Source organism: Marmota flaviventris, chromosome 2 (genome assembly GCF_047511675.1).
Source record: "Marmota flaviventris isolate mMarFla1 chromosome 2, mMarFla1.hap1, whole genome shotgun sequence".
NCBI lineage: Eukaryota > Metazoa > Chordata > Mammalia > Rodentia > Sciuridae > Marmota > Marmota flaviventris.
Window position 1 is genome coordinate 28,932,592 of NC_092499.1, and position 23,962 is coordinate 28,956,553.

Genomic DNA, 23,962 nt, shown 5'->3' on the forward strand with positions numbered 1-23,962 from the left:
AAGGGAACAACTAAAGGTTTTAAAATTTGTTTTAACTAACTCCATGAAAATAAATTTATTTTCTCCTCTTTGCCTTATTTACATAACAAACAGGGCTAAGAAAAACACTTCTGTTGATGTCTAGGAGTGTTATTTTCAAAGATCAGCATTTCTCTGCTGGAACACTTCTATCCCTGCTCTTTCCCAGCCTGTCCCCCAATAAGGGCAGCCTGTCTGACTTCTGCCATTATAGATTAGTTTGCTGAACATTTATTATGTCTTTGCTAAGTATTACTAAACAGTAGTACTTAGTACTGACTTTGCTAAGTACTACCAAAGAGTATCTCATGATCTTGATCCTGGAGAACAACCTGGAGAAAGGGTTGTTTCCCATCTTTAATGGAAGAGAAAACCAAGTTCAATAATGCCACACCCCAAACATATTATGTAGCAGGACCTGGGTTCAAAGTAGAGTGACTAGCTATTCCATTAGTAAGACAGTCCCTCATCCCAGGGAATTCCTGGGTTCACAGCAAATGGGACAATTAGTCACCCTAATTCAAACCCATATTGGACTCAAAAGTTGGGTTCTTAGCCATTAGGCTGGTATTTCCTTTGGGCTAAGATTTATCAGACAGTGCATGCATGTGTGGTTGGCTGATTCATGGCCGAACATTCTATCTTCAAATGGACTCCCTCATATAAGGTTTTACTTGTTTTTGTTTTATTTTGAAGAAAGTGATTTCATTCAAAGAAGATCTGAGTTGGCTAAGAACAAAAGTATTCACATTAAAAGGGGATTCTACTGCCATCAATCCATCAAACAGGATTTACCCAGCATCCATGCACTGACAAGAAGTTTAAGAAGGTAATTATATACTTAGGGGATAAATTGTAGGGTAATAAACAGTAATATTGATCTCCTACATCTGAGTGCTTACTATGTCCTGGGGCTTCACTATTCCATCTCATTTAATTCTCACAGCATAGTACCTATTGAAATAGGTACTGCTGCTCTACTCGTTCAGATGAGGAAACCGAGGCGAGGCAAGGTGAAGCTAGATTTGCTCAAGGAAAAAAAAAATCACTGAACTGTTCACTGAAGATCTGTGTACTTTGTATGAAAGAGTTATACCTCCAAGAAATGTTTATTGGATGGGAAGTCACTGAAGATGGGGAAATTTTTCTTTCCTCTGCTCTTGAATATACCATCCCCAATAATTGAGGGTAAAAAATATTAAATGTGTCTTGTCTTTCATTTTAGTAAAATGGGTCAAAGTGGCATTTTTTTGCTTAATAGCAAATAGGCATGGCTCGTGGCTGAGAAGGCAGAGGCCCAGCCTTGCAGAGGGGTCCAAGAGTTGACATAGGCTAATGACACACACCCTAAACCTTATCCCTTACTCAACCTCCTGACCCTGCCACCCATCTGCTTTCCAGGTTCACAGGCCCCCCGCCCAGGGGCACCTCCATCTTTCCTCCCTGACATGTCTGCTTTCATTTTCCTAGGACGAATCTCATTTGACAATCCCCGGCCCATATTTCTAAGCTCTCTGGGTCTGGCGTGCTATTTCCCTGTCCTCTCTGGGGTTTGTAACACCAATCATCTGCAGGTTTCATTAGCATGCTGTTTACCCCTGTCTTTCAGATCATTAATGAAGATGTGAAGTGAGACACCAATCCTCGCGGCCCCCACCATGTGCCCCTCCCTTGCCCGTTGCTGTTGGAATCATTATCCTTCCTGGTGTGACAGGGTCAGAACCAAACCAATTTGCATCAATCTTTGGTGATGTTGGGAAGTGTCGCCTGCCCTGCGATCGTCCTGTTGTTGCAACTGCTTTAGCTGTTGTTCGAGCATTTCTTCCTCCTTCAGAGGCTCATCCAATCTGGCCAGCCCAGTTCGTCTGGCTGGGACCCCCAGAGCTACCATGATGGTCCGGTTGGACTCAAGGCTGCACACAGCTGCCATTTTCCCTTTGTTGTTTTGCTATCCTGAGCAGGGAAGAAGTGCCTCTTTGGAAAATAAGAATGAAACAGTGCTCACACGGGGGGAGGAGGGGCAGGTGTGGCAGGCTTGGGATTTTTCTTACTCATCATGACACATATTTTTGTTCATTTTTGTCTGTTTTATGAGGGAAATGAGGGGCAAAACTCCTTAGGCCCCTCCCAGGCCTAGGCAGATGCTTGGGACTGTGTTCCTGGGGCTGGTGTGGTCAAGTCATTTCTCAGGACAAGATCCATTCTCCTCTGCTACTTTCTAACGTCATCTGGTCCTGGAGCTTTTCTGTCTTCTCTAACAACTCCTTGAATATGTGTCTCATCTTGGAGGGAAACCGACTTTACATACATACATACTCATCTCCAGTGAAGTTGTGGCTTATATGGGTTCCGTCATATAAGGTTGGTACCAGGGATTGAACCCAGGGGCACTTAACCACTGAGCCACATCTCCAGGTCCCCAGCCCTTTTTAATTTTATTTAGGAACAGGGTCTCGCTGAGTTGCTTGGGACCTAAGTTGCTGAGGCTGGCTCTGAACTCACAATCCTCCTGCCTCAGCCTCCCAAGTGGCTGGGATTACAGGTGTGCGCCACCTTGACCAGCTGAAATGCACTTTTTTGCTCCTCTCCATTTCTTGATGGGGCAGTGCTTCTGATTGCTGTCTGTGATGAAAACATACTTCCAGACTCTCCCCTGACCCATTCCTCCCATTGACCCTTAATTTATCTTCTTCTCTCCCAATTGGGAAGGGGAGGGCGAGCAGGAAGATGGTGAGGAGACTCTCAGCCACATCTGAAGGAATGTTATTCATGCCTAAGAGCTAGGGAAATTCAGCCTTCAGATTCTGTAGCAAAATTTGGTGAGATATTTTTCTCAGAGTAGGGATGGACTAAGGGACAAGATGGCGATTTTGCAACGTTGACTGACATTTTTCTATCCTTGGGCAAAGGCTTTGTGGGTGGAATGTGAGGAGGGGTGGCAACTGCCGTGATTAGGGAACAAGTGATTTTTCTCTACATGCCTGTGAAGTCTAGGGCACAGCTGAGGCTTAGTAGGAGCTCAGTAAATATGGGGTTTGCAGACATAGACATTTGCATATCTAAGAACAAATGTCATCACCTGTGTCACGCACACAGGTTATTGGTGAACTGTGCGTGCATGCATGTGCATGTTCACAGGCTGAGTTATGGACAGGGTCTTTGCATACACCTCCAGAGGCTTTTTTTCTCCCTGTATTATAAAAGCAACACAGGCTGTAAAAATGACCCACAATCTTCCAAGCCAGAAAGCACTATTATGACCTTGGCCTACTTCCTTCCATTTTTTCCCCTACAAATTGGAGATCCTGCTGTCTTTATAATTTTGTATCTTGCTATTTTCACTTACCCTCATGACAAAATCATTTTTTTTCTGATATTTTACCTTCTTTGCAAACATACTAAGTTACTGTCTGATACTTCACCAAGTGAATGAGCCATAATTTCCTCGATAGTCACCTATCTGAAGGGTCTTGGGTCTTTCTGTCTTGGATAGCAGTAGACACAGATGGTGGGGAGCAGAAGACCAGGGTAAGGCAGCTCTGGGGAGCTGGCCTTCCTTCAAGCCACTTCATTCTGCAGAGACCATTTCTGGTGGAGCCCCTTGTGGCCCTGCCTCCAGGGTTCCCTGGCAGCCACAACCAGAGCTTCTCATTTCCACTAGGCCTCAAGTCGGTGACTTTTCCAACTTGACTCTTCACAGCTGCTCCTTTGTGTGAAGCCGCTCGCCTGCCACCGTGGCTTCTGGGGCTTGGCTGCATTCAGCAAGGCCCAGGGAGTGACCTTTGACTTCGCTTGATCCCGAGGCTGAAGGTTGCAGAATGAGGACAGGCTGGTCTCCAGGGGCTCTCAGGGGAGCTGAGGCTAGAGTAGACCCAGCTCAGCCCCGGAAGGTAGTGAAGACCTAACCAAGGCCACAGAGAAGCATCTGGAGGAAGTGTGGAAGGGCTGGTGGGAGGGGGGACAGAATAAGCAGGAAGTGTGTTTCTGGGCAGTTGCAGGAATAGCACAGAGGCTCAGAAAATATCAGGACTACAAAACCCAGCAAAGTGCAATGATTTGAAGCTCACGGTTAAGTCCAGTATCAGCTCAGAAACATGCCAATGTCACAAAGAATAGCTTTCCCTCTTCCTTGCTTAGCAGCAACAAATGGTCTTTAGTGACATTGTCTGCAGAGTCACAAAGCTATCGATGCTGGCATGGAGTAATCTCTTCTTAGTACCTTTATTTATTTATGTTTACCTGGTGCTGAGGATCAAACCCAGCACCTTGCACGTGCTAGGCTACCTCTGAGCCACTAGTTTTATTTTTACTTTTTTGGTACCGGGTTTTGAACTCAGGGGGACTTGACCACTGAGCCACATCTCCAGGCCTATTTTGTATTTTATTTAAAGACAGGGTCTCACTCAGTTGCTTAGAGCCTCGCTGTTGCTGAGGCTGGCTTTGAACTCACTTCATGATCCTCCTGTCTCAGCCTTCCAAGCCACTGGGATTACAGGTGTGTGCCACCACATCTGGCCCCAGCCTTTTTTTTTTTTTTAAACATTTTATTTAGAGACAGAGTCTCATTGAATTCTTAGGGCCTTGATAATTTGCTGAGGCTGGCTTTGAACTCACAATCCTGCCTCAACCTCCTGAGTCGCTGGGATTATAGGTGTGTGCCACTGTGCCCAGCTGCTTAACAATTTCAAGTAACCAAAGGTTACCATATTTTCCCTATAGGGTTATTATTATTAATTTTTCACAAATATGAATATAATAAAATTACAGACATCGAGTCTAACTATTTATAGATATACCCATCAAGCAGTCATATAACAGATAAAGTGTGTGATGCACTGTTCTCACATTTTGCAAGCACCCACTGAATCTCTACAACTACTATAGGAATTAGGGGCTATTACTGGAACCACTTCATAAGTGGGAAAACCAAGTTGAGAGAGAGTTTAAGCAATATATCCAAGTCACATAGCCAGTAGATGGCATAAGCAGGATTTGGACCCTGGAAGCCTGACTTTTAAGTCTATGTGTTTATCCACAACACCTTAATTTTTAAAATTTATTTTATGCGATGCTGAGGATCAAACCCAGTGCCTCATACATGCTAGGCAAGCGCTCTACCACAGAGCCACAACCCCAGTGCCTGGGCTGTCTCCTTTAAAGTACAAAAGTTCCTGAGGAAATTGAGGCTGAGAAAGCAGTGATTTGTACAAGCTCATCCCTACCTCTCTCAGAAACCCAGCTGTCATCGTCTTTATTTATTTATTTTAGAGAATCTTTTTTAATATTTATTTATTTTTATTTTTTTTAGTTTTCGGCGGACACAACATCTTTGTTTGTATGTGGTGCTGAGGATCGAACCTGGGCCGCACGCATGCCAGGCGAGCGCGCTACCGCTTGAGCCACATCCCCAGCCCTGTCATTGTCTTTAGATCAATAACTGGCTATAACACTGAATATTGAGGCATACCTCCATCTTTCAACGAATTCTTTTTAAGCACTTATTATGTGCCAACTACAGTTCTGTTTATAACCAGAGAAGCTGTAAGAGTCTGAGCAAATTTGGACCAAGTTAAATCTTTCTATTAACTGTGTCTCAAAAAAGATGGAAAGACAACAAAGCAACTCTGATGACTTGAGTTTTGGGCTCCTTGGATTCTACATAATTTTTTCCTTGAGGTCATTTTCAAAAGCATCAGGTAGAGATTGACAGAAAACAAAGGGCAAGATAAGGATAAAAATATGTGCGAGCCAGTTCTGCTCAGAGCTTGAGTTTAATTGCGATCCCAACTGCCACTCTCTCCTGCATTCCTTTGTCCCTGGTTATGACCAAGTTTGTTACTGCATTGCCCCAAGTAATCCCTGTAATGGGCTGCAATCCTGGGGCTGTTTTTCATTAAGTGGCCAACCTCTGAGTCACATGGAGTGTGGCCAGTTGGGGCTTCTGGCCTTGGCAGCTGATGGGCCACTTTTCTGTGTTAAAAGCCAGGAATCATCCAGGAGAGAGAATAGGGTTGGAGAAGAGGCAGAGAGACATGAAGGTGACGGGGCTTGAAATGAAAGTGGAGTGAGAGTGGCAGTGGGCGCCCCTTGCAGGTCATGAGCTCTTTGAGGGTTGGTGCTCCTTGTCATGGAAGCTGCAGTTGTTCAGAAAGCTGCAGAAGAGCTCCAGCAATGGTTACAGCTGCCCACGATGCCACCTGTGTGGAGGGGTGGCAAGGAGGCCAAATGAGGATAGATAGAGACATAGATAGAGCAAGGCAAATGGCCGGGAATGAGTGGACTTCCCCCAGGGTCAGTATTCTAAGGGCTTTAGGCTCCAGCTCCAGGGACAGGGCCTAGGCTGTGCCTGGGCCAGCTCTTCTTTTGAGCCCACAGTCCCATGTCTGCTTCTTGGAGTCACGGAACCTTACAGCAGCTGGTTGCTTAGAGATCTTGTCTCCCATCCCCTTCCTGGGCTGCTTCCCCTGCCCCACACCCTGCATCTGTCTTCTGGTTAGAGTTGTGTGAAGCGGAAGACAATTTGGGGCTTATTAGTGTCCCAGGGAGACATGTAACTTGTGTTGCTGGGACCCAAACAGCAAGAGTCTTAGCGGCAAACTCCAGCCGAGAAAAGACTGAGGAATTGTCTCACCTAATTACGGGGAATGGCCCTCTTTGTGTTTGTGATTCGGTACGGTTGTCCGATCGCTTTTGATCGCTTTTCTCCATTTGCTGGCTCAGGCCTTGCTGGAATTGTGCTAATTAGAAGAGAAATGGACAGAGTGATCCTGTCAGCCCTGGTTACTAGTGGGGACAAAGCGGAATATTATTCTGAGGCAGTGTTTTGTGAGGGCCCTTCTCCCAGCTCTCATTAGGAGGAAGGGGCCCCCAGGAGGGGAAGGTTCCGAATGCCTGGCCCAGCTAATGGAGCATCAGGGTGTTCCTGTGCTAATTAACAGGCTCTGCCAGCTCTCGCGCCAACTAGGAGCCTCACAGTTGCACCTGGTGCCACCTGAAGTCCCCAACTGCCCTGTCTAGAAGAAAAAGTATGGGACAGAGGGTGGGAAGGCCAGTGGCCTCTTTAGGTAGAGTCAAGGACACACACTCAAAATACCCAAAGCCTAAATAGATAAAAAAGCTGGTTACATGCCAATCAGAACATAGGAACTGACCTTGGAGAGCCCATTGCTTGCCCATTCTCTGGCAACAAGGATTACAAGGCTCTGTGGTAAAATGAAGCCCATGCAGGGAGCAGATAGTTTTTTGTTGTTAATTGAATTTTTTTGGTAGTACTGGTGATTGAACCCAGGGCCCTGTGCATGATAGGCAAGGGCTCTACCACTGAGCTACGTCTCAAGCCTTTTTTATTTTTCATTTTGAGAAGGGTCTTGCTAAGTTGTTGAGGCTGACCTTGAACTTGCAATCCATCTGCCTCAGCTTCCCAAGTTGCTGGGATTACAGGTTTGCATTACTGAGCCCAGAAGTCAGTCAGATAGTCAGTCTTGTAGTTCTTAAAGGATGAAAAAAACCGAAATGGAGAATATAACCAAATGCTTGATAACAGAGGTAGGCAGAGTTGAGCACTGTTGAGAAACAATGTTATTTGACCCCTGGGACCATCCGCCTTGGCCCACCTGTTCATTTCCTCACATTCTAATCTGTTCATCTTCCTGTGATGCCTTGATCCTGGAGGAAACAGAATGGAAGCATCCCACTGATAAATGAAATTTCTTCACTTCATTACAAAGTCCCTATGGAGGTCCAAACATACTTCCAAAGCTATAGGGACAATGGAATGACTTTCACCTGCTCCATTTTCACTGTCATAATTTGGGTGACTCCAGAGGCTAGAGAGCCAATACAGCAGAACTGTTAGAAGTATCTATTTAACAATAATGATAACAATAATGATTAACACCTATAATTCCAGCAACTCAGGAAGTTAGGGTAGGAGAATCTCAAGTTTGAGGCCAGTCTCAGCAACTTAGCAAGACACTGTCTGAAAATAAAATAAAATAAAAAGGCCTGGGGTTGTAGCTCAGTGGTAGAGGACACTGAGTTCAATCCCCAGTTCCTTAAAAGAATATGTATATGATATGTATCTTTTATAATAACAAAAAGATAAATTAATGATAGTGTTTTGATATTAGCACAATTAATATCTTTTCGAACTTTTAGGAGTATCTTATGAATTGCTCTGACTAGCAATTTTCTTTCCTTAAAAGAAAATGCTTTCTCTAGAAGGGCAATATTTGATCTAGGGCAGGCCAGCTATCAATGGGTGACAGCAATGTGTACTCTCTCTTTTTGGGGGAGAAAAATGTGTACTCTCTCTTCTCTAGGTCTGGAACAGAATTGAAAAGGAACTCATGCTAAGAGTTTTAGTGGGCAGCAGAGAAATATTTCTTTTCAATCCATCATATTTAACTGGAAGTCTGCAAACAGCTTTTGAAGTCCACTTCAAAGAACCAGATATGTAGGAGACAGTCACAACCTGGAGGAGCTTATGACTTGGCAGGACAGTCAGGTCTGTCTTCAGATCACTTAGACACAGGATGGAATGCCCTGGGAGCCAGAGGAAAGGCACACCTAAGTGTTGTAGGAAGTTGGGGGGGGGAAGGATCATTTCCAGTTGGGTCATTAGGGGTTTATAGGAATAACAGGTTGAACAGAATAACAACAAAATGGAAGCAAGACTTTCCAGAAACTCAATGGCATGGGCAAAGGCACTCCAGCGGGGACCTGGAACAGACTTGACACAGGGGAGAGGAAGAAACCAAGCTGAAGGGTGGATTAGGGTTACATGCAAAGTCTTATCATGCTGGGTGGAGCAATCCACACTGTATCAGCAGACCCAGGGAGGTGCCACAGGTTTCCAGGTGCTCAGACAAGAAGCACCAGATGTCCTACCAGCCATCGTCCAGGAATGGATGATGGCTGGTAGGACAGATGGAAACTGGGAAAACAAGTGGACAATTATAAAGCCCAAACCACCCTATAGGATATGAAAGGGGAAGATATGTAGGCCCTCTGTCTCTAGAGTTGTACCTTCTGATGAAATCTATGCTTTAAATATGCAACTTGGCCCTTTGAGAAAAAACTCACTCTCCTATAAAAGGGACATATTTATTAGGAAGACACAGAAAACATCATATACAAAGTACAATCCTCTAACATCTTGAAATATACACACATACACTGTACATAAATTTATATTATCAATATAAAAATACATCATTAACATTTCTAAGGATGACAATTACAAAACCAATAAATATTGAAATTCTAAAACATCTACTTACATAAGTGCTGGTGAATAAGATGACAGTAAAAGAAGGAGGCCAAAGCAGATCAGAAAACCAACTACCTGGCTTCCGGTTACAGACTTGAGTTGGTTTGGGGGAGGTATCCCAGTATTCTCCATATACTTCTTAATTTCCCCAAACATGTAAAAGTGCCTGATATTATCAACTCTCAAAAACAGAGCAAAGAAAAAATTTGACATTAATGGTACACACATGCGCACAAGCTCTTCAACCGAATTTAGGGAGATCAAGAAATATCAGTCATAAACTTAAAATCAAAGTCTCTACAACTGACCCTCCTGAGGAGCAACCCAACAGAATGCTCTCCTTTCCCCGCTTGCCATTTGTGTCTCGTGCTCAACTGTCCTCCCTACCCCTGCAAAAAAAGTAGATGGCATGGATGGTCAAGTGACACAAATGAGAGTAAAACCTAATGTTAATTCTAGCATGGGAAATAAGCACAAATGTCATAAAATGGCTAAAAGACCAGCCATTAAATTGAAGAGTGTTGTGTGTTAGCAGACATTCAAGACCACAAACTTTGACCGCAACTTCTCCTGTGTCCAAACTCCCTCAGATCATTACCACAGGAATATTCTTTCCATGAAATTTAGGAAACCCCATGCACCTCTCATCAGAAAGCTGTATTTAAGTGAGGAAATTCTCCTCTTTCAGGTGTGTGTATGTTTCTGTGAAGTATCTCATATATGCCATAAGGGAGATAAGGTGGACAAAACATTGCCACTATCCCATAGCACCAACTAGGTTAATTAGGATTCTAGTTTTCAATCAAATGGCAACCCCCATAAATCATGCCCCTTTCCTATCTATCAGGCCATACTGACTCCTTCACTTAAATCTGTAGCAGATTAACTAGAACTCCAAAGTCCTGATGTCATCTTCATATTGGCCTTGAGGTCTATATCCTAATGTGACCTAGATGGACCTTTCACTCCATAAGCTAATTCCAAGAGGGACTCACTACTCAGGGATTCCCTTGCCAAGAGTCATACCTGGGAGGTGGGGAATGGGCAGCATTGGAGGATAGGACTATAACAAAAAGTGTAGAATTTAAAAAACAGGCGAGGTAAAATTTCAAGAAGATTCTGGTTTTTCCAGCTGGATAATCTTGGAACCTATTATATACTGGAGAGTTCATGGTCAGGCTGCATGGTCTGATCGAGAACCTACTTGGTCTCTGATCTCATATCATAAATACTTCCTAAAAGATCCAGTTCAACTCAAAAGAACCCATCCAATCAATGTGTCACAAGTGACTTTACCATCACGGAATTGAATCAAGTAGAAGATCCTGGGGCTCCTGAACCATGTCCAGAAATGAAAAAGCATGACTTTGACCTTTAAGATTGATAGGATCTCTGGTGTTACCAATATCCCAGGCTAAGAAGCTGATGGAGTAACTGCAATGATCCTTGAGTAGAGCAGATTCTTCTCTTGCTACCAAATCTCCTCAGAGATGCAGAGTGCCAGGAGCAAGGCAGAGGGGCAGTCCTGAGGTACAGCCTCTGGCCTCTCCCGAGGAAAAGCGAGGTGTGCATCGTCAGAACTGCACTGGGAAGAGTCCCCAGGACACCTGTCCACAAGCTGCTGCTACTTCTTGGGCTTCTCTAGAATGTTGAGGAATTTCCCCCGTGTCATCTCTCTGGCTGGAATCATAAAGCAAACGAAAGATCAATGAAAATCTAAAATGTGAAAGAAAGATCTAGGAAGATTTAACTTAAAAATGCAGGTTGGTTTAAATTGTATATCAAGTTGCTACCAACACATTCAGTCATCACCAACTTCCTAAATGGGGAAAAACTAAACTGTTATTGATAAGTAAAACTGGAGAGAGATCCTGAAGTTGGCAGTTGTTATATGGTATAGGCTAACTAGGGAAGACTACCATCCATCCTTAGGAAAAAAAAAAAAAAATCACCAGGGAATTTCTTTTTTATCTACCTACCTATCTTTCTGAAGAATCTAACCTAACATCCATGTTCACTATCTCATGGGGGTTTTCTTTGGAGGCTAAAATCCAACCAAGATAAGAGTCTTCTCTGGGTTGTTGATCTGTAGACATCTATAATCTCCAATCAAAATCAGAGATCATTTATCCCATCTCGGCAGTGGTTGTCCCCACATGCTGTAATGTTACAGGGTTTATATTCCCTCAGTATAGTTCATCTGGGGATAGGAATAATAAAGTGCGGTTTATGGAGCTTTGGTCTTCTCTCTCTCGGTATTGTCAGTCCTTAGGTATTTAATATAGCCAGGCAAGGTTTATGTGTCTTTCTCTGACTTTCAGCACCATCAATCTTTGACTGCTGTAGTTACCAGTGGTTTTATACAGCTACTTTCCTACATATAAGGTTCCAAAATGAAAGCAAAACATCTCTCGATTTCAAGGATCACTTCAGAAAACCCATTTTTAGCTCTGTCAAGCAAATGCTCAACAAGCATACACAGTAAAACACTCCCATCCCCATCCCACAAGGTCATTTTTTAACAATTCTCCAAGTTTCTGATGGCTGGCCCTGTGGCCTCCCAAAGACATGGCTCCATCCTGGCCAAAGAAGTGAGATGGCTAGGGAGGCACCTGCAGGAATGAGAAGAGCCTTCACCCTGGCCTTCTTTCCAAAGTCCAGAGAAAATAGTGCTGGATGAGTGGGCTGCCAGTTGCTTGTTTATTTGTACAATGAAGAAATCATTTTTTTGCATAATATAAACTGTCATCACAGGGAGGCTATGGGGTAACTTCTATCTATCCACCTCCTAGCTTATACTAGTTCCTGAGCTCCAACAAAGGGAAAGGAGATTCTGTTAGCCAGGAGTGGAATCCCCAGTGCTGGGTCTTGCCTCATTTGCCCACCATGCCACCCTGCCCCAAATCAAACTGACTCCTCATTCCTTGATGGATTTATACCAAACTATACATTCAAAGTTCCCATAGGACTTGCACACAAAAACTTGTTTATGTATGTCTTCTTCCACTAAAATATAAGAATCGAGGACAGAGACTGACTGTTAAGCGCTAGACCTTGTATCTGCTGAATAAATGATAGCTGGATAAATGAATGGTAATATACAAAAGAACTAGAACTTAATAGGAACACAAATGTTAATTTCCTTCCTTTACACAAATAACAAGACTAGTTAGTGGCCCTTGGTGTTCCAGCTTCTCCACCGTGGGAGTCTTTTTGAATGTACCTTGCTTATTTGGCAAGAAAAATAATTTCCCTTGATGGAAGTAATGCCAAGTTAAAGGAGAGATCAGGGGTCAGGGGCTAACATATTCCAGAGGAAATCCAATCAAGTACTCTCTTGCCTATGGGAAGCAGCATGGGGCTTCTTCCAGAGACCACAGGATTTGAGCTCAGTTTAAATTTCAGTGCTAGCACTTAGTAGCTGGGTGACAACTTGGCTTGGACATTATCTCTGAGCCTTGCTTTCTTCATCTGTAAGATGGATTATGTTACTGCCTCCTGCCCTACTCTTCTCTTAGATATTAACAATGAACATACTTGGTATAGTGGCAATCATTAACACAATCCTTCTCACAGGTGAGTAAGTAAGTTCTCATACACGCAGTATTTTCTGAGGGAATGAATGAAGGATTGTGATAAGGGGGACTAACAATCTTAAAAACCCCATTCCTTGGAATCTTTTCCCTCAATCTTATCCTACAGGAGTTTGCTTATACTTTTGGGCACTGTTTATTTCTACTGGATAAGTTACCCGTCTGTTCTCAAGTACTTATTAAGGGCTTTAAATGCATACAGTTATCAAATGATCCTGTGACACGGCTAGAAGCAGGTGCTGTGGAAACAAGACAGTGGTGAATCAGAATTCTGATGAGAAGACATCCTTGTCCCAAACCCTAAGCCTACAAGTTCTGCCCTGACCTTACAGTGTGACTTCTGCCTGCTGTACTTCGGACCCCCCAATTCCTTACTGTTTCTTCCCATGGAAAAATGACCAATATTTTAAGACACAGAATTAAAAAGACTCAATTATCTGAGGGATCAAAGGGTTTAAAAGAAAAAAAAAGGAGATTCTGTAGTGTCTCAGTTGCAAGCTCTCCTTGAATTTAACCAGTCCTTTTTAACAACCCCTTTTCCACTCAATCATTCCTCCCCCTTCAACCTAATCCAAGTATACAGAGCTGCAGAAAACCACCATAAAAGTAGAAGTAATTCAAAAGACATCATCTTCTACATGGGAGGGGAGAAAGTTTCCCTTCTTGCCAGTCCCATATAGGAGATATACGAATGTGTGACACAGCCGCTCCCTAAAAGAGGGCTGTGCCTTATAAATCAGAGCCTAAGCACCAACCCCTTTTTGTGCACAGAGAAATTGCTGTGGGTCAGGGGCTGCTCCAGAGCACGTGCCCTCCTGTTCACTTGTCATCAGAGATGTTAACATTTCTGATTAATTCGCATAGCCCTTATTTTATTCCTTTTTTCTTTATCCTTGCTCTCCTGCTCTGCTGCAGTGTAAAGATTCTTAGCGACCTGCTACAGTAATCACCGCCCGCTCACTGAACCCCCCCAAAACCTACTGAAATTGTTTAGTGATGCCAACCGCGCTTTTAATTTGCAAGACATCAGACACAGAGGTAATTTATACCAACATCTGTTCATTTTTGACTTCTGAAACAAACTCGCACATGCTGCTACAAAATCCCATTAGGAATAGGGAGACAGCCTTCTGCTACTATTCTATATTGCTTGTCTACATTCTCTCTCTCTCTCTCTCTCTCTCTCTCTCTCTCTCTCTCTCTCTCTCTCTCCCTCCCCCCCTTCAAGGAGGGTTTTATATGTAAATGTATTTTACTGAAACATTCCCACCAAGGATTTAAAATCTCTTTTGGGGAAAAAAACCTTTATAGAGATGGCTACTGCCTGCTTATAGAGGAGAGCCATGTATTTGTTTCTCTCTGCCTAGGACCCTCCCTAATTCTTCCTAGACATTACAGGTTGGTTTACTCTGGCATGAATGGCCAGGGTAAGATCACACGTTCTTGAACTTGGCACTTCTAGTTCCTCTGATCTTTCCTGTGTCTCCCCGACTACCCTCAGGGCTACAACATAACATATAGAAAACAATCCTAGAAGCTGGGGATGTAGCTCAGTGGTAGAGAACTTGCCTAGCATCCATGAGGCCCTGGGTTCCATTCCCAGAAAAAAAAAAAGCAACAATCTAGAACTAGTGAAACTTGTTAACTACTATCTGTTCTGGATGGATTCTCCAGGATTACCAGGTTGAACAGGAAGGCAACTTTGCTACCACTCTAATAACTAGGCCACGAAGAACTCACTAGTCATCAGCCTCTACGATGTGTGCTGTGCACAAGAGAAGCAGGATGCCATGCCAGATGGTGATTTATAGGCCTTCCTATGTAGTATACAATACAGATCGAAAACTGAGTAGTCACAACAGAGACTGTCACTACAGGGTTAACACATGAATTGCTCTTTGTGGAGAGATGGCCACTTGTACACATCAAAAGGCAGCAAATGGCTAAACTACAATCAACTTCCAGGTTTATGCTGTTTCTATTACCCCCTTCATAGTTTCTCTAGGGCTGTCAGGTTTGTGGCAGCTGTAAATACATGGGTCTACTCAGAGAGGTCAGGGCTGAAGGGAGGACTCCAGGCTGCTTGTTCTGAAGGTGGTGCAGGTTTAATATAATCTCTTCTTGAGACTCTCCAATTCCTCCATTCTGTATTTAGCCTTGCCTCTGGCTCCCTTTCCACAATGACTACCCCCAAACTGCCTTCTCTGCAGTAAATTTTCTGGTGGCTGGTTGAAAAAGATTCAGTGGTACAGATTGATTTCTCACCAGTGAGGGGATGAGGGATTACCAGAAGCACCCTGGTTAACGAGATTGGGTGCAGAATCTCTCTCGAGACCAGCCCTCTCTGCCAGGGCTTTGTACCTTTCGTCTATGACATATGGGTTTCATTATAGAAAGATTTTCCAGATTATAACTTTGAGGCAATTGCTTGATAAAATTCCACTCAACAGAACAATGTAAAGACCAAGTAACTTTTTAATGAAGTGGAAAAAACTCATATAATGTTTGGTGTTTAATTTCAAACCACTTTAAATATTTCTGTGCTACAATCTAATTAAAAACATCTGCAAGGTGGAGAAGAGTTACTTTGACTGGTTTGCTCCTATCTGAAAGAGTAACAACAAGCTGTTTTCAGGAGACTCTTGCTATGAGTGACCAGGAAACAAAGAAGACAGCATAATATTGTAAAGGGGCAGGGCTCTTGGCAGTGGACAAGCCTGGATTTTAACTTCATCTCCTACCCTGACCCTTGGCAAGTCTCCAGGTTATCTTTTCAAACTTTAGTTTCCTTGTCAATATCAATGCCCGCTAGGCTTTTGGTAAATGCTAGCTTCTGGGTCGCCAGGTCTTTCATTTCCAACAAGAAGTTTGAAAACAATCTAGGATTCATTTCTTTCTTTCTTTTCTTTTCTTTTTTTTTTTTAATACAATGCCTTTATTTTCATGTGGTGCTAAGGATCGAACCTGGGTCCCGCCTGTGCTAGGCGAGCGCTCTACAGCTGAGCCACAATCCCAGCCCTAGGATTCATTTTTTTTTATAGTAATCATACCTAAAGACAATGTCCTATATATAGCAGCTCTCTAAAAAAAAGTTATAAAACTATCCTTGATTTTACAATGAGGAATGAAAAACCTAAGATTTCTCGGAGGGAACAGGTATGCGAAGATTTGCTATTTTCTGTTAAATGATGATAACAAAATAACTTAAGGGACTATAAAGATAGCTGAATAAGCATGTCACTAGAAAGGGGATATTTTCACAGAATCAGTATTTTTCTCTCATTCCATCTCCATTTGAAATTGATCAAACCATACCATGGCCATTTAGTTGAAAAACAAAAACAAAGGCAGTATGTTTGTGCGTATGTGCTGTCCCTTTACATACAATAAAGGAATGAGGAAGGGGAAAATGAAAGAATAGAGAAATCCACACTGTCAGGATGACATGAGACCAACTTGTAGTTTTCTAAGGAAATGTATTCTTGGTCTATGGGTACAGAGTTCTGGAGTAAATAACAGGTTCCCTTCTTGGCAGATATCTCCTGTCTGCTGTTGGAACACATTAATGGTATCTTCAAATTCCATTTCTAACTGTGCAGGTGTGTCAGTTTCATTAATTGGTCACCCATCAAACTGGAATTTGATCTGCCTCATTGATAAGCCCTGTTGTTAAAAATGAGCTTTCATTAGTTTACTGAATGGCGTATTCTTAATCTTGGACTGTACCGTGCAACTATCCTGCCCTGCCACCTTCACACTAATAAGACCACTCTCTTCTGTCTGAATTCCTTTCCTGGACTATTTATTTTTTAAAAAAGATCTACAAATGGGCTAGCCCAGTCCTGGAGAAATAGGTGCTCAAGGAGGTTCCTCGTCAGCAGACATCATTAATCCTTAGTTATCTGTTACCATCTGCTTCTACCTAAACTAAACAAACATTAGGTAACATGAACAAACAAAAAACTACTCTGCTGTAGTGAGAGGCAGTTACTCCCAAGCAAAAGAAACACACAAAATCCTGGTTAGTTTATATCAATGTGCTAAAAGGCAATTTATTTAATTAGCTTCACAGAAGATGTCTTATAGAAATGATGCCATTTGTTATATTTATAGTTTTTTAAAAGTTGTTAAAGGACCTTTATTTTATTTATTTATATGTAGTGCTGAGAATTGAACTCAGTGCCTCACCCATGCTAGGCAAGCACTCTACCACTGAGCTACAACTCCAGCCCCATATTTATAGTTTTGACTCTTGAAAAATTACTCCTTTGGTCCTTGATTGCACTGTGCAGCTATGACAAGAGGGATCAATCAGTCAGTCACCAATGTGTGCTGTGCAGAAGAGAAGCATAAAAAGACTATTCAGCGCAGTAAAACAGAGTGCCCACTATGTACAAGATATTAGAAAGATTAAAGTAAATTCAAAGATATGCTTTCAGTAGAAACAGACTATTCCCAAAGCCATGTTGCTTTGAGGTGAGCTAGTTGTTAACAGTATTTTGGTACATTAGAGAATGAAAAGAAACCAATGTGATTTATAATGCTGATTTCTGTCCCACACAAAAGTGGAAAGTTTTCCTGATACTATGGGACAGTGCTGGCAAACAGCAAAGCAGTTCCAAGACAGCCTGCCAGACTGAAATTCTTCTCTGAGCTCCAGTTCAATGTCAGATCTCTGTCCAGAAAGGACCACTAAGTGACTGATAATTCAAGTCAAGGACTAAACACTTCTGAATGCCTCCAATATGAGAGCAGCTGGTGCTGGTGCCACCGTCACAAGCAGAAGGAGCTGGGAACTGAGCACAGTGCCACTGGAAGAGGAGGAGTCTCTTAGAGTCACAATGCATTGGGATACTTGATGGCCCTCACCAGGTACTAAGGTCCAATGACCATTCAAGCATCCATTAGGGAAAGTGGCCACAAGTGAGTCTTTGGTGGAAATCTTGCTTTTCTTTAAAATATATAAAAGTGGCACTTGAAAGTCAGAAAAAAAGCCCTGTTATGGTTTGAATGTGAGGTGTCCCCCAAAAGCTCATGCATGAGACAATGTAAGAAGGTTGAGAAAGAAATGATTGGGTCATGAGAGCCTTAACCCAATCAGTGAATTAATCCCCTGATGGGATTAATTGAGTGGTGATTGAAGGCAGGTAGGGTGTGGCTGGAAGAGGTGGGTCATTGAGGTGTACCTTTGAGATACATATTTTGTATCTGGTGAGAGGAGTCTGTCTCTCTGCTGTCTGATCATCATGTGAGCTGCTTCACTCTGCTACACTCTTCTGCCATGATGTTCAGCCTTACACTGAGCCTTGTGGAATGGAGCTGGCTATTTATAGACTGATCCTCTGAAACCATGAGGCCACAAATAAACTTTTCCTCCTCCTCAATTGTTCTGATCAGGTTTTTTAGTCATAGCAGCAAAAAAGGTGACTAAGACAAGCCCTGAGGTTTTGGTCTGAAGTTCTTTGGGCATAAACATTCCAAAATGGAGATTGAGACACTATACAACTGAGAAAAGCAAAGCCTGGATACTCATCTTGTGACCAAACTATCACAGACAATCAAAATTTCATTCTCAGGATTCTTCCAAAAAAAAAAAAAAAATCTTTTTGGGAGCATACTTTCCAGATTCTTTCTATTGGGTGTCTTGACTTTGTGACAGTTGCTAAGAACACTGGTTCCTCCAGTAATTTTAGAGAAAATTTTATATTAAACCCTTTTTTTTCAAAATTTCCAAATCTCAGTAAGGCCCAATTCCTGAGAATGTTTTATCCAAGAAGCAGTATTAGAAAGAAAAATCAGGACTCAATGTGTAGGTAAACAAATGTGGACAGTTCCAATATGGAAAATAATTTTAATGGCTTTTCATAACAGAAAAAAAAAGGACAGAAATAACCAGCCAACAGATTTATTTTCAGAATACAAAGCATCAAGCAGGAACGTAAAATATGGGAAGTGTCAGCCATGATGCCTGAAGATTGAAGGCAGAAGTAGAGGAATCTTAATTGTGAGGCATTTGAAAAATGCTGTATTCAGGAGAAAACCTGTGTTTCTCCATCAACTCTCCTTGCCCTTCCCTCTTTTAAGAGTAAAACAAGACTAGATTTCAAATATGTAATCTTTCTTATCATCCTTCTGCCTACTAAAATACAAATCAAAATAACAAAAAACTTCAAAGATCTGTGTTCAAGAAATAAGAGCTAAAAGCTTATTTGTATTTTGTTTCCTTTTTGGAGGGCCTTGGGGGCCTGTTTCAGAGTCTCAATTTGGTTCCTTTTTCGAGGGTAAAACTCAATTGAGTGAAAGACAATGAGATCAAAGCAATGTATTAATGCTCTGTGGGCTAGAAGTTTTATTCAGTACGCATAAATCTGTGCAGAACATTCATGCTTCAGGGCCTCTACATAGTATCACATCCTGGTGAAACACTTAAGACCAAAGGTTAGAAACTTCACAAAGTCTTAATACCCTGATCCATAAAGTGAGAATAATAATAGTAATCTATCAGGTAAGATTAAGATATAAAAGCTAGTCAAAGTGACTTTATATGAAACATTTTGCCCCACATTAGAAGATTATCCAGAAGCCAGATTCTACTCTCAATACAATCATTTCAGAGGATATTAAGACAACTTTCCTTCTTGGTCCATTCCACTTCCAGGGGCTGGCAGCAGCTTGAGTCCAGGGAGAATGAAGGACCAACCTTCTTGACCCCCAGGGCAGGGAAAGAGTTACATCTTCACACTGAGAAGCCAATAAAAACCTCTCTTGATTATAATTTAGATAAGAACCACTGGATTGAATAATAATGTCTGAAACTCCCCTGGCTGTTTCACCTTGAGACGTCCATCACTGGGTTAAACATGATGCTAATTGCATTTGGATTGATTAATTTCTCTCACTCCTGTCTATTCGAATAACGCTTAACAAAATAATCATAGCACCCAGAGCCAAATCTTTTCCGTCAAAGGAATGAAGCCATCAGAACAGGCAGAGATGAAAGAAATGAAGATGACCCGTAATTACTGCTACGGTGATATCATTACCATATTATACAAAATGAGTGTGGGGGTAGGGGGGAGGAAGGAGGGGCTGAGATTATTTATTTTTTTAATGGAACCCTACAACCTAAGAATACAGATTTGACATCAAGTGGAATGCACAGAAATACAGAACTTAAAATACAAATCTTACTCATGAAATTGCAAAATTCAACACTGAGGCCCAAGATACATCAAGTGTCTTAGGCTGTGAGCAGGTATTATTCACGCCACTATTTTTCCATCGCAATAACACTTTGTGTATGACTTGCATAGAGATTTAAGATGCTGTCTTCATGCCACAAGCATACCTATGGTTACTGGAGAATTTTTCTCTGAGACAGGTTATAATATCATTTTATTTTAATATTGTTAAGGGTAGCCTTGTTTATGAAATTAGAACCTGGGTTTTAACTGCAGCTAGTTCTGAGGTAGTACAGAGAAAAAATTAAAAAAATAGAAAGGAGACAAAAGGAAGAAAGACTACTTTAATATGAAAGCTTTGTGCTCAATTTCTTCATACCTTCTCTCCCCTAGCCAGTTATCTTTCCCTGGCATGACATCCCCAAATTTCTGGAAAATTTATAAATCTTTACTTGCACTAGAAATTCACCTATTTATAAAAATTGCCCTGTACACTGTTAATTGGCCCACTAATACATATAAAAGGATACATTTAGAAAAGTAACCTGTATAATAGGAGACTTTCTTAGAAAGCTATAATATAGGGTACTTTCCCAGCATCATCTATTGATTAGATAATGAAGAAGACATCAACCTTAGGACCCTGAGAACTGCCACACCACCATAAACCATCTTGTGACCACCAAACTGAGGGGATCCCCACATACCTTCCCGTGTTACCCTCCCCTAGTCTCCTTTAAAAGAAGGAGCCGAGATCCCAAGAGTGCTTCTCATTCTTCAAGATAGCCAGCACTCTCCTTTGAATGTGCACTCCCTTTCTTTCCCAAATAAATCTATGTCTCAATAGCTAATACATGCTGAAATTCTTTTCTGTCACACACATCAAGGACCCTGTTGTCCTGAGTTGATGTCTCCCTCTTCAGACCCCCTCCAGTGACAGTTTAGTTTAAGACACCAAAGAAAATGTCTGTGAATCTTCACATATGGTTCATTAGACAATATTCTGGATTTAATTTAAAATGCTAATAAAAAAGAATATAATAATATTTCTCTGTAAACTATTTTCTTGTTTGACATGAGATTTTTGATATTTATGATAGAAAACCTTTGCTTGTGTAGGATGTAAACTTTAGGTCAAAATCCACTGCTGATTAGATGGAAATCTCAGGTAAATTATGTAGCCTCTCTGTGCCTCAGATCCTTCATCTGTAAAATGGGGGCCAATATTTACCTTTCGGGTTATATGAGACTTAAAATACATTTAAATACATTTAAGTACTTAATAAGTGTGGTATAAGGAAAAAAGATTCCCCTTAATACTAACTTTATGGGTATTTACAGAACCCAGTACAATGTTTAGTTATATCATTTACTAAAGGTAATTCAACAGACATTTGTAAAGTACCTCACATACAGAATTTAACAAATATTTGCAAAATAAATAAAGATTTCTTAGAAGGCACTTTTTTTTTTTTTGGTGCTGGGGATTGAACCCAGGACCTTGTGCATGTACTCTACTAACTGAGCTATATCCCCAGCCCAAAAAGGCACATATTCTTAAAAGGCTAGAAATAGACTAAGGAGGCTGGGGCAGAAGGATTGCAAGTTTGAGGACAGCCTCCTGTAGCAACCTCCAAGTTGCTAGGATTTACAGGTGTGTGCCACTGCCCCCAGTTTCTATTGTCATATACAACACGCTTATAAAGTATCTATATTTCCAATTTGTAATTATCTAGTAATAAATATGAACAGTGCTTTAAAAGAAAAAAAAACCCAAATATGTAATTATTTCTGCCAGGTTAAAACAAGAGTTTAAACCATTTACTCTATTAACTCAATATTCTCTGCCTTCCTCCCTGGTTAAGAAAGTCAATGCAATACAGTGAAAAGGATTTATCTATCTGGCTTTGGAGTTAGGCCTCAACTTGTTTCAAACTCCAGACCTCAAGACCATGAGCAAGTAATTTACCTTCCTGAGCCTCAGTTTCCTCGGCTGTAAAATGGAACTGTAAAAGACTTCGCAGCCTTGTGAGACTAAACAAGGTAATATATTTTTTTAAAAAAAAAAGAGAGAGAGAGAAAAAGAAAATTCTTCATGCTATCTGGCATAGATCAGGGAAGTCAATAAATAGTGGTATTAATCTTTTTTATCCTTCTTGTTCTCAGCTCAAATGTCCCCTCTTAAAAGGCCTTCCCCAACCATCCTAACTAAAGTGCACCCTTTTCAGTTACTCTCCTTCACATCAACCCACTTACTTCCTTTATAGCACTTACAAAATCTGAACTTAACTTTGTTAATTTCATGCTCCATGAAGTTCTGTAGAATCTCTTGTTGTACCCTAGCAATGAGAAAAATATCAAGCATATAGTTGTGGTCGACTAACCATCTATTTATTTATGTGTGTATATTTTACATATATTTTATATGTTATATAGAAATAAATTATTCATGAGGAAAGAGAACTCTGCTTCCTTTTCAATTCTTTTTTAAATTTAATTTTATTTTCTAAAAAATATTTTTAGTCATAGATGGACACAATGCCTTTATTTATTTTTTATATGGTGCACCACTGAGCTACAGCCCCAGCCCTCCTTTTCAAATCTTTTTTTTAAATTTGTTTTAATTAGTTACACATGACAGCATAATGACCTTGACATATTATAAATTTGAATCAGATAGGATATAATATCTCATTTTTCTGAGTATACAGGTTGCAAAATAACATTGGTCATTCATTCACATATATACACACAGTAATAATAATGTCTGTTTCATTCTACTATCCTTCCCATCTCCCCAACCCCTCCCCTCCCCTCCCATCACTTCTCTCTACCTAATCTAGGGTAAAGCTATTCTTTTTTTTTTCCTCACATCTTCATACATGTATTTTGTATAACAATGAGGGTCTCCTTCCACCTTCCATGCAATTCCCTTTCTCCCTCCCTTTCCCTCCCACCCCTCTTCCCTATGTAGAGATAATCTTCTTCCCATGCTCTTCCTCTCTTCCCCATTTTGAGTTACCCCCCTTATATCAGAGAAGACATTTGGCATTTTTTTTTGGGGGGGGGGATTGGCTAACTTCACTTAGCATAATTTGCTCTAATGCCATCCATTTCCCTGAAAATGCCATGATCATATTATTTTCTAGTGCCGAATAATATTCCATTGTGTATATATGCCACAAGTGCTGGGGAGGATGCGGGGGGAAAAAGGTACACTCATACCACTGCTGGTGGGACTGAAAATTGGTGCAGCCAATTTGGAAAGCAGTATGAAGACTCTTTGGAAAACTGGGAATGGAACCACTATTTGACCCAGCTATTCCTCTTCTCGGACTATACCCAAAGGACCTAAAAATAGCATACTATAGAGACACAGCCACAATTCACAATAGCAAGACTGTGGAGCCAACCTAGATGCCCTTCAAAGGATGAATGGATTAAAAAATGTGGCGTATATACCTTTTCAATTCTTAATTAGACTCTATATATGTAAGTTTTTTTTTTTTCCCGAAGTAAAACTACATATGTATTTTATTCTTTGAGCCAGCAATTTCCCTTTAGGATATTCACATGCCCACTCATTTCAGTAATATTTGTAATAACTGAAAATTATAAATAACCCAAATGTCCAACAATTAGGAGGGAGCCGGTTGAATAACCTAGAGAATAACCTCATTATGGAATACTGTTCATCTGTAAAAAGAAACAAAGAATATCAAATATTGCCACGGTGAGATCTCCAGAACATATTGTTAAATGAAAAAAACAAGGTATAGGAGTAGTACACATGGTGTGTTACCTTACATTTACCTACACTTTTAGATGTGGAAAAAAAAAATGTATATTTAGATTTATTTTCAGAAAGAAACAATGAAAAGATACAGTTTAGTATTAAC

The 23,962-nt window shown here is 41.2% G+C and overlaps 1 protein-coding gene and 1 pseudogene across 2 annotated transcripts in view; both read right to left on the bottom strand.

Annotated features, from left to right (window-relative positions):
• Positions 1-9,107: 9,107 nt before the first annotated feature.
• The window catches only part of Lin52 (lin-52 DREAM MuvB core complex component), a 106,578-nt gene continuing 91,723 nt past the window's right edge, over positions 9,108-23,962 (bottom strand). For both annotated transcript variants that reach the window (XM_027931720.2, XM_034635923.2), the window contains exon 6: positions 9,108-10,969. In XM_027931720.2, coding sequence (XP_027787521.1) covers positions 10,914-10,969 — 56 coding nt within the window. In that variant the 3' untranslated portion in view covers positions 9,108-10,913. The remainder of the gene's footprint in view (positions 10,970-23,962) is intronic.
• Positions 15,962-19,744, bottom strand: LOC114089588 (small ubiquitin-related modifier 3 pseudogene; annotated as a pseudogene).